A 10,487-nucleotide genomic window follows, 5' to 3' on the forward strand; every position below is an offset into this window, starting at 1 on the left:
CCTACCAGGGATTCCACGCAACTGCAATAATCTTGTCGGATAATTAAGTAAATTATACCTTAAACATCGGTAGCTTACAAGTCGTAATCAGTAATTCAAACTCTTGACAATTATGCAAATGGTGCTCGGGCTGGCGCTCGGACTTTCTCGCTCTCGCAGCGAGGACTTTTTTCCCCAGCCGATTTCGCCCCGAAGCGGCCGGACCCGCCGAACGTGGGGACACCGGCTCTGCGCCTCCCCACGCGGAGTTCCGCAAAGTCCTTCCACGCATGGGGGGGAGGAACACCCTACACAGCCCCCCCCCCAAAAAAAAAAAACCAACACGTGGGGGGGGCTTTCTGGGGCAGCCCAGTTGCGGCGTGGGTGCGGGCGGGCTGTCCACGCGTGACCCCTTCCCCGCGGGCCAGGACTGCCCCCCTCCCCAGCGCACTGAGGGGTGGGGGGTCCGGCTGCGCGCTCCGGGCGCGGAGCGGAGCGCGGAAGGAGTGGCTTGGGGCTGCGCGCTCCCTCCTGAGTGGCTGCGGGCCGCGGCTCCCGCGCCGTCCCTGGGGAGGAGTTATGATAATCCCATTGCCATTAAGGGCGTCTGGGCAGGGGAAAAAAACCCGAGTGACCATTAGCGCCGGGGTTTAATCCGTCATCCGCCTTCATGCCCGCCATCTGAGCTCCGTCTGGGGGACAGCTCCTCTTCCCCAGCGCCGACGTGGATTTACCGCCCGTGGGGGGGTGCCTGAGCTCTCGTCCGTTTTCGGCACCGCGCACCTGGTTCGGACGCTGGACGCCATGTTGTGGAAACTAGCAGATAATGTCAAGTACGAAGAGGACTGCGAGGTGAGAAGCGCGGGGAGGGGTCGGGAGTGGGGAAGGGGCGGGGGGGGGGGGGGGGGGTCCGGCATGGGGCAGCGCGCAGCTCCACCGCCCCCCCGAGCCGCGCTGCCCACCCTCCCCGCTCCCTCCCAGCCGGCGCCCGGCGGGGTTCGCCCCTTCCCCAAGCCCCGGCGTTGCTTTGTGGTTTTTTTTTGTTTGTTTTACTTTGGAGGTGCGAATTTTTAATGCTTTTCCCCGAGTCTTTTGGACTTGAGTCTTCAATTCCGGCTTTTCACGGCATCAAACTCTTAAAAAAAACCAAAAACCCCAAACCCGTGGGTGAAAGCTTCGGCTGGGAGAAACGAGCCCACGCCCGGCGCCGCCGTCCCTCCCGCCCGGTGGAGCCGCGTCGTGCGGGAGCGGGGTGTCCCCCGCCGCGGGGGTTGGAGAAGCAGCAGCCGGGGCCGAAGGCAGAAGCGGGCACCCCCCGGCAGCGAGTGCCCCGGCCTGTCGGACCGGTCCGGGCTGCGGGCGGCAGGCGCTGGGAGCCGGCCCGCAGGTAGCCGCTCCCCCGGGGCTGAGCCGGGCATCTCCCTTCCCACCCTCCCCTCCTCCGCGGGAGGGTCTCCCACCCGTGAGGTGCTCCCGGGTGTTGATCTCGAAAGCGGCTGTGCCCCCCCCGTGTGTCCCGTCCCCCCCCCCGCCCCGGCTCCGCTGGCCGCGGTCCGGCTGCTTGGCTCCTGCAGATTAGCTGCAGTCCCCGCTTCACGCTCCATTGAGAGCCCCATTCACCTCTTATTAACTAGCCCTGTTATTTTAATGACCGTGAAGCCAGAAGCTGCTAAATCCCTGGATCAGCTCCACGTAGACTTTTAAGCTCTGACTGCCGAGGTTTGAAATGGAGGGAGCAGCGCCGTCCGCCCCTGCCGCGCCAGCAGCCGTCGGGGCAGGGCTGCGCTCCCCGGACGGCTCCCGGGGCGGGGGGGGCACACACACACGGGGCGCTGGGGCCTCCGGCCTGCTCTGCCCAGGGCTCTTCTTACCTCCAAGGGCAGCGGGTCCGCAGCCCCCCGCCTCGGACCCTCTCCCCTCCCCCCCAGCCGGGGAGCGCGGCGGAAACCGGGCTGCGGCGGTGATTTGATTTTTTCTTGTTTTAATGTTTCTCCCCACGACTCGCACGAGCGTGAGGGTCAGTCTGTGCAATCGCGATGCAGGGAGCGGCGCGCACTGGTTTGTAATCGCTTCCCTGGGAGCGGGGCTGCTCTCCTAGGCGAGGAGCGTGACCAGGGCAGGCTCCCCGAGCAGGAGCGGGGCGGCTCTCCCCTCCCCTCCCCTCGCCTCTTCTCTCCCGCGGTGCCGGCGAGCGCCCGGCGATCCCCCCCGAGCCCGGGCTGCCCCGCTGACCGCCCCCTCCCTTCTCCCCACGCTCTCTGCTTTCCAGGACCGACACGATGGGAGCAGCAACGGGAACCCGCGGCTCCCCCACCTCTCGGCCGTCAGCCAGCACCTCTACAGCCCGGCTCCGCCGCTCTCCCACTCGGGCGCCTCCGACTTCCAGCCCCCTTACTTCCCCCCCCCGTACCAGCCGCTGCCTTACTCCCAGTCCAGCGACCCCTACTCCCACCTCGGGGACCCCTTCTCCATCAACCCGCTCCACCAGCCGCCTCCGCCTCCCCCCAGCCAGCAGCAGAGCGCCTGGCCCAGCCGGCAGAGCCAGGACCCGGCCGGCCTCGCCCCCCACGCCCGCCCCGGCCTCGTCCCCCACCTCTCGGCGCTGGAGAGCGGCTCGGCCGGCGGCCGCAGGGAGACGTACCGGCGCTCCGAGCTGCTCCTGCCCCACGGGCACGGCCTGGACGCCTCCGCGCTGGCCGATAACCTGGGCCTGCACGACATGGCCCACCAGATGGAGGAGGTGCAGGTAGGGTGCTCCTGCTCCCCGTCGGACCCCACCCCGCGGGGACAGGCGCTGCCCGGCTGCCCGCCATGGCCGAGGGCTCCGCTGCGGAGCCGGGCACCGTCCTCTTTGCGCATCCCGGCTCTGCTTGCCCCCTCCTTGCACAAAACTCGCCTTTTGTCCCTTTTCTGCCCTTAAAGCGGGGACGCGCTGGGCGGGGTTGGGGTTCCCAAAGGCCCCCCGGCTCTGCTTGCCCCCTTTCTTTGGGGGGAAACTCGCGTTTTGTCCCCTTCTGCCCTTAAAGCGGGGACGTGCGGGGCGGGGGTGGGGTTCCCAAAAGCTCCCCCGGCTCGTTCCCTCTCAGCTTTTCAAGGTGCGAAACTCTCTCCTCTTTATCTTTTCAGAATGTGGAAGATCAACACTTACTAATGCACGACCAGACAGTCATTAGAAAAGGTCGGTAAGGTGGCCCTTCAGTTTGCTTTCCCTTGTTAATAGTTAAAATTTAATGACGCACCGGTGACTTGACGCCTTACTACATTTTTTAAAAAAGGGCAGATCGTCTCGGATCGGGGAGGGCGGGGGGGTGTGCGACCCTCTCGCCGTCGCCGGGTTTCCCCGGGGCTGCCCCGGTGGGGAGCTGCTCCCGGCCGGCCCCGCTCCGGTGTCTGCGGCTCCGGGACCCTGGGCCTACCTAGTGCTCCTGCCTCGGAGCCCGTCCGGGTGAAGTGACACCGGGCTGCTCTTCTTGTAGTTGCTGGGATTTTTCGTTTGACTGTTTTTTTGTTGCTGCCAGCGCTCGGAGGCAGTTCGGGGTTTGGTTTGGTTTCCCCCTCTTCAGCGCTTGTAAAGAACGAGCTCAATGGAATAAGCCTGCTCGGTTTTATCTTAATCGAAATGGTTTCAAGGAAGGAGAAAGACGTATTGACTTAATTTACAGTCACGGAGGTTTTTGGTGTTTCCCCCCCCCCCCCCCCCCCCGCTTTTGTTTTTAAACAAATTAACGCTTTAAAGAAAAAAATCAGTGGAAGTTTCCTCCGAGGACTTCAAACAAATACCTAGCTGAGGAAAAGCAGAAGTGTTTGTGAGAGCGCTGATTGCTGCCTTTAGCTCACGGGAGAATAATTTCGCTGTCAGATGCATCGCTGAAAAATCTCTCCCCCTCCGGGGAACGGGGCCGAGCTCGGCTCTTTAACCCCTTCCGACCGGTGCCGAGGGCCCGCGGCACACCGTGGGGGTTAACTGGGTGGATTCCAAGGGGATGGAAAAGCTGGAGCTGTGGTTTGCTCCTTGCAAAGCCTGTGTTGTCCCTCCTCACCTAAAGGCTGAAGCCACTAACGAGCGACGTTTTACTTTCAGTGCGCTTCTGGGCTGCATCCCTCTCCCTGTCGTACTGCCTGTTATGAATTTGTTGGGATTAAACTCCAAAGGCGGTTTCTTAAATCCACGTGTGCGAGGTGGAAGATGAATCCCAGCGGGAGCTGGGAGGCTGCTCCCTGCCCCGGCTCGGAAAGGGTTTTTGGCAGTAGCTGGAGGATGACAATTTGTTGTATTGGGCTTTTTATAAGCATGGATCTGCTAACTTGCAGCATGCCGCTTCAGAGATGTGTTCTTCGGGCGGTTTTTTTTTAAAGTATTCTTAGTTGGGTTCGGCAGATCCTTGAAATACAGCGTGGCACAGCTGTTCAGGAACGGTTGTGGGGAACCTTTTGGTCGCAGCCGAGCCCTGTGCTGCAGACAGATGCTGGTGTCCGGGGTCAGTGGTGCGACCATTTAGCGCAGAATGAAATCCTGCCTCCTGGTCTTTTTTTGTAGAAAGGAAATTCACTTGCCGCTTCCTATTTATTTTTCCATTTTTATGAAATACCTGCTTTCCCTCCTCCTCCCGCAGGTCCCATTTCCTTAACGAAAAACAGCGCTCTGAGTCTCCCCTGCCAAAAGGACGGATTAATCGGAGTGGTCATAAACCCCAATGAAGTTTTTTGTTCTGTTCCGGGGAGACTTTCCCTCCTCAGCTCCACATCGAAATACAAAGTGACGGTAGCAGAGGTGCAGAGGCGGCTCTCGCCCCCCGAGTGTCTCAATGCCTCTTTGCTGGGAGGAGTGCTCCGAAGGTAGGCTGCGGCTCCCTCCCCTCACAACCACCCCCACCGTGTCTATTGTTTGTGATTTTTCTTTTTTTTCCCCTTTGCTTGTGTGTGTGTGAGCAGCCCGGTTAGCGCAGCGAGGAGCTAAGAAAGCCTTTCAGCAAATTTCTGTTTTTTAAGAAGCCCAGCAACACTGAATGCTAATAGGCTTTGGAAATAAAACTTCTTTGCACTTCTGCTACTTCTCAAAAAGTGCTATTAACAGCTCTGACAGCAATTCTCATTCTCTGTTTAAAGCTAGATTTTCATCTCAAAAACAGCTCCTGGAGCTTTGTTATTCCTGCGAAAAACTGTCTTCCACATGGAGCGATTTTTGGATTAAATGTCATGGTCTTGATTAATCATTACAAGGAAGCTTTATATGTCCCTTTTTTGCATACACTTCATTCGTCTCATGATCATTCTACAGCTGTTGATTTCCATGGTGCAGTTTGAAACATTTTGATTTTGACCTCTGCTGTGTTTCATCCTGGCCAGTTTGTAGTAGAGCATTTAAAAAGTAGGTCACTGGAAAAGAGCCTGGTTTTTATCTTCCCCCCTCAAGTAGAACTCTATTGAATGTCAGTAACTGGAATTTCTCATCTTTAAAAAGAAGTGTTCCCTGAAGATAAAGTCATTTTTTCTCTCTTTAATTACAGAGCCAAATCTAAAAATGGTGGCAGATCGTTAAGGGAAAAACTAGATAAAATTGGCTTGAATCTTCCCGCTGGTAGGAGGAAAGCTGCAAATGTGACACTATTGACATCATTGGTGGAAGGTCAGTCTTGAACATGTCTTCATAAACAAACTTTTTTCCCCTTGTGTACAGCTTTTCTTCTCTAGGCAAAGCATGGAAAGGGTAGAAAGTTGATGAACGTTAATAGAGAGGTTTTTATTTTAAGGTGAGCATGATGGGAACATTGCAGCAACTAAGCAGCTGCGTTGTCTTTGGGGGGCTCCTCTCCTCTTCTTTTCCGCTCCAGATCTGGTTTCTAAGCCCTTGGCCTCAGAGCCCTACCTGCACAAACCCAGCTCGTACTCCTCTTCCTCACAGCTGCATGCAGGGATGCAGTAGCGCCTACATGCCAAGATGTTCAAAACGCATGCTTGTCTGGCCTGGGCTTCCTGAGGGGGGTGGGTTGGTTTGGGTTTTGTGAGGTTGTGTGCAGGGAAGGGAAAAGCAGTGAAACTCGTCACATTAGTGGGTTTGGTGCCTCACTGGGAAACCTTAAAGGTCTGGGGCAGCTGACTCCAATGCTTGGCCCTACCTCTGCGGTATCCTCAGAAGCTTTTCTAATAAACAAGCATATAAAGTGAGATTTATAGCTTTTGACTTCCTGATAGGAAACTGGAGCCCCTTTAATCTGTAACATGTTATGTGGACCCTCTATCAGTTAATCCGACTTGAAGGGTGTATGTATATATATGTATGTGTGTGGTTAGGTTTTGTGTTTCTGTTTAAAGCGGCTCCTGGTAGTGGTACAATTTAGTAGGAACAGAAGCAGCAACTGAAGTGAAAATGATCTAATACTATCTTACTGCTATTTCACTTCTACACCAGCTCAAATAATACACCAACTTCCATTTGAAACCTTCCTCTGGAAGTTGGGTTTAAGAGAGGTTATGTGTGTGCACATGCACATTACAAGTAACACGCTGGTCATGCCAATCCATTTTGTTTAAACCTGATAAATTGCCTTAAAGAAAAAAAAGTGGCCTAGTTATACACCTTACAATTTTATTTTCTCCATAAAAATGCTTTTTAGAAAGTACTTAGAAAATATACTAAACTGATAAACCCTTTCCTATATAAGTGGAATCTTGTTGCCATTTTTTTAAATATCGATGGACAATTTGATCTGAACTGAATTCTAGTCTTTGCACAGTTAATCTGGATAGAAGTGGGAGTTTTTCTTTCTAGTATAAAAGCAAGACAGTTATTTTTTGTAGCAGTCACCATACAGTGTTTTTTTTTTTCTTCATGCAAACTTACAAAGAAATACTGATCTATCAACTAAAAAAGGACAATAAGTGGTATAGTGGTAACATAGTAGTGTCTCTTCTAAAACAGGAATACACTTCAAAAATACATAGCACTTTCCTTAATTTCCCTCATCTCCTTATAATCAATAGATGTTACTACATTTAATAAGCATTTCCTATTACCTGTGCCAGGTGAAGCTGTACATCTTGCTCGTGACTTCGGTTATGTATGTGAGACAGAATTTCCTTCCAAAGCAGTGGCCGAATATTTAACTAGACCACACATGGGCCGCAATGAAATGGCAAACAGGAAGAATATGCTTCTTGCTGCAAAGTAAGTTTTGGGCTTGGGTATTTATTTTTTTCTTCTTCGTTTTAAAGATGCTTTTGTCTGTCCATGAGTGTCTGTGACTGGGGACAGTTTGGTACATTTTCATGTGTAATTTTAATCGGGGAGATGAAGCAATTCTTTTTATTTGGTTTTGTTCTGAATTAAACTATGGCAGTAGTAGTTTTAGCCTGAACCAATAATAATAATAACAATCCTGTACAATAACTCTAAACAAGTTTGGACTGTTTCTGTTCTTTTTTCTTTTAACTGTAGTAAAAACTTCAGAAAAAGTCCTATACCAGGACAGCTATATCTCTAAGAAAAAGATACCCCTAGGTCTGACAGGGTTGGAGACCTGGACAGCAATTGTTGCCTGGGAACGTGAACTAGTGTCAGGACTGGTAGCCAGAGATGGTTCACCCACCTCTGCGTACGTGCAGCCCAGAGGGACATCTCCAAGGAGAGTTGCTGGTGGGCGTGCTGGGTGCAAGGGAAGCTTGGCCGCTGTGTCCTTGTACCTGCTTCTGACAGTTTTCTTCCATGGGACAGTAGGAGTCAAGAACTGTGGGTAGTGTCCCTTTTCACAATTAGGGCTGAAGATTTGCATAGTTTGGTGAAAGCCAACCTTGGCAGATGTGAGAAGTCCCTGTACTTAACTAAATTCTGATTACAAACCTTGTTGAATGGGGAAGGAAGGGTAAAGGAGAGAGGCTTTGTTATGGCTGTTCGGCAGACGTTTGTACCTGTAAATAAACCACGTACTGAACAGGTCTCTGATAGGAAATACCTGGGTTGAGTTATGCTTACCTTAAACCGGTGGCTGGAGTGCTCGCTGTCCCCAGCCTTCCCAGGCTGAGGTTCACCCAAGCCTTCAGTTCATGATCCGTTCTGGTCTGAGATGTTCTCTGATTTGGGGTCAATGTAATTCCTTGCTTTTGAAAGTGCCCTTGATCTGCAGAGGATCCGAGAAAAGCCTGCTTAAACTGCTTGAGAAGAGTTGCCTTGACTTTGGCCTTGGATCAGGCGTGCCACACTCAGTCCTCTTGTTGCTGAATTAACCCAACCTTCCCAAAAAAGAAACCTTCTTTTACATGAATGTATGTCTTCGAAATTTAGAAATAGTCTCCCTCTGTTTCCTATAGCTTGAACCTTATGCTTTTTACTGAGCAGTACTCCTTCAGCTCTTCAGTATGTTCATTGTTGTTATTGGCACTACTAGCAATCATCTTTTGGAAGATGTTTGTGATTGAGAAATTCTGATAAAGTGATGATCCTGTTAAGATTGCTCAGCTCCTGTGAAATCCCGTCAAGAGGACAGATTTACAAGCAGCAAACAACATATGCTTGAGCATTATTAACCATTCATGTTTTGCCAGGCGTATGTGTTAGTGTTTGCAGGATCAGGGCCTAGGTCTGTCTTGCAGAGGCCGCATACATATAATATGCACAACTAAATTGAATCTCCTGTTCAGCTGCTTTAGTCTTTCTAAATCACTTAACTGCAGCTGTGGAAGTTCTCATAGAAACTAGCCCGAAATTCCCACTCCCCCCTTAAAACCTACAGCAAATGATGCAGAGCCAGCCAGGCACAAGAGGCGGAGAAATTATTTTGCAGAGTGTGTATGTGTTCTTGTGATACGGATATAACAGAAGGTTCATCAGAAACTGGTGCTAATAAAGAAAATAGGCTTTAATTTTAGACACTGCTGCTGATGTAGTAATGAATTTCTGAAAACTCTTAATTCCTGCATAACTGCCAAATATTTGATACGGACCTTCTCTGTTTTTATTTATTTGCTTTCGCATAAATTCCCACCATGGTGTAAAGTGTGATCACTTTGTGTCTTGCAGGCAGATTTGTAAGGAATTCACAGACCTCCTCACTCAGGACAGAACTCCGCTTGGAAACACGAGACCCAGTCCCATCTTGGACCCTGGCATCCAGGGCTGTTTGACTCATTTTAGCCTAATCACGCATGGCTTTGGGAGTGCTGCCATCTGCGCTGCCATGACATCCGTCCAGAACTACCTAAATGAAGCATTAAAAATAGCAGACAAAACATACATGAACGCTGGTGACCAGAGCCCTGCAGAAACCAACAAAACCATTGATAAAATGGATAAGCACAGGAAGTAAAAGGAGAGAAACCAGACTTTAAACTCTTCCTCCTAAACACAGACTGGGAACTTGTTGCCCCGGGGAAAACATAGAGGTGTGTTTTGGTTTTTTTTGGTTTTTTTTTTTTTTTTTTCTTTTGTGTTTTTTTTTTTTGTTTGTTTTTTTTTTGTGTGTGTGTGTGTGTTTTGTGTTTTGTTTTTTTTAAAGAAAGGAGGGGAAAAAAGGAAAAAAAAATCATCTTATTCAGGATCTTCACTCCCCCTGGATCCATGAGACATCTTTCTAAAAGCTGCAGTATCCCTTATCTGTGGAAGCAATTACCAGAAGATAAATACTTGGTACAAGCATATTGAAGTCCTTTGCTGTAAAAGTGGTGCTATAAAAAGGGGTTTTGATGGAAATATACCAAGAGATATATTTAGACTTCTTTTCCACCTCCAACTATCTAGTGGTGACCAGCTTTGTGTATAGTTTGGAAGATACAGATTTTAGATGGAAGCCTATTTGTTATCTGATAAAATTTCAGGGTTTTATTATCTCTAAATGCAACAGTAACAATAAAGCAGTATTAAACAATGGTATATAGATTTATGTACATTAAAATTTTTTTATAAACACCCAAAAATGGTAAGATTATTCTGTGGGTTGTTTTTTATTTTGTTTTATTTTGGTGTTTTTCCTTTTTTTCCTCTATTTTCAGATTACCATAGGAGAGTACTAAAATCCTGCTAGTTATCTGATGGCATTTGACATGCTTATATTTATGGAAATATTCAGGCTTTTAAAATATGCAGTAATATTTGCTGCAGTTGATACTATCTTGACATTTTTTTAACAAGGAATAGTTCAGGATGAAAATGCTTTCAGAAAATTCACTTTCTGTGTCTAAGGATATTGCAGCTTTATTCACATATTTATATAGTCTTGTTTTGAAATTGGGGGTAAACTTGAAAGAATAGGCACATAACCTTTTTTTTTTAAAAAAAAATATATTATTTTTGCCTACTAAGGATAAAAATATTTCCAGGGAGGCTTTATGTGTATTAAGGGAAGCAGTGTGTTGAATGTAAATATTTATTTATGTGTAATTTAATCGGATTTGTAAATAGTGGTGAACTTTTTAATACTTTTTTTTTATAAATGGGTTTCAAATTTTAATTTTGGTAAGTATTTCAATGGTAATGGGTAAGCTAAGCATATCTTTAGGTTTATGCACAGGTATGTTAC

The 10,487-nt window shown here is 49.5% G+C and overlaps 1 protein-coding gene across 2 annotated transcripts; it reads left to right on the plus strand.

The window, feature by feature from the left end:
• Positions 1-783: 783 nt before the first annotated feature.
• Positions 784-9,362, plus strand: TFAP2C (transcription factor AP-2 gamma). 2 transcript variants are annotated; one of them, XM_075438620.1, is made up of 7 exons: positions 784-833; positions 2,221-2,725; positions 3,106-3,157; positions 4,593-4,815; positions 5,487-5,605; positions 7,003-7,144; positions 8,993-9,362. In XM_075438620.1, the coding sequence occupies exons 1-7, from the start codon at positions 784-786 to the stop codon at positions 9,276-9,278; spliced, it is 1,377 nt and encodes a 458-aa protein (XP_075294735.1). In that variant the 3' UTR covers positions 9,279-9,362. The 2 variants fall into 2 exon arrangements, with proteins under 2 accessions (XP_075294735.1, XP_075294736.1); XM_075438621.1 differs by having other exon boundaries at positions 784-831; positions 2,249-2,725.
• Positions 9,363-10,487: the final 1,125 nt, after the last annotated feature.

The sequence above is a fragment of the Opisthocomus hoazin genome, chromosome 18, assembly GCF_030867145.1.
Source record: "Opisthocomus hoazin isolate bOpiHoa1 chromosome 18, bOpiHoa1.hap1, whole genome shotgun sequence".
Classification (NCBI taxonomy): Eukaryota; Metazoa; Chordata; class Aves; order Opisthocomiformes; family Opisthocomidae; genus Opisthocomus; species Opisthocomus hoazin.

Bases quoted from the DNA above. Each gene is read 5' to 3' on its own strand.
- TFAP2C (XM_075438620.1), top strand. From the start codon at position 784: ATGTTGTGGAAACTAGCAGATAATGTCAAGTACGAAGAGGACTGCGAG. The intron at 834-2,220 runs GAGAAGCGCGGG...GACCGCCCCCTC, and splicing joins TACGAAGAGGACTGCGAGGT to CCTTCTCCCCACGCTCTCTG. The intron at 3,158-4,592 runs GTCGGTAAGGTG...CTCCTCCCGCAG, and splicing joins CCAGACAGTCATTAGAAAAG to GTCCCATTTCCTTAACGAAA.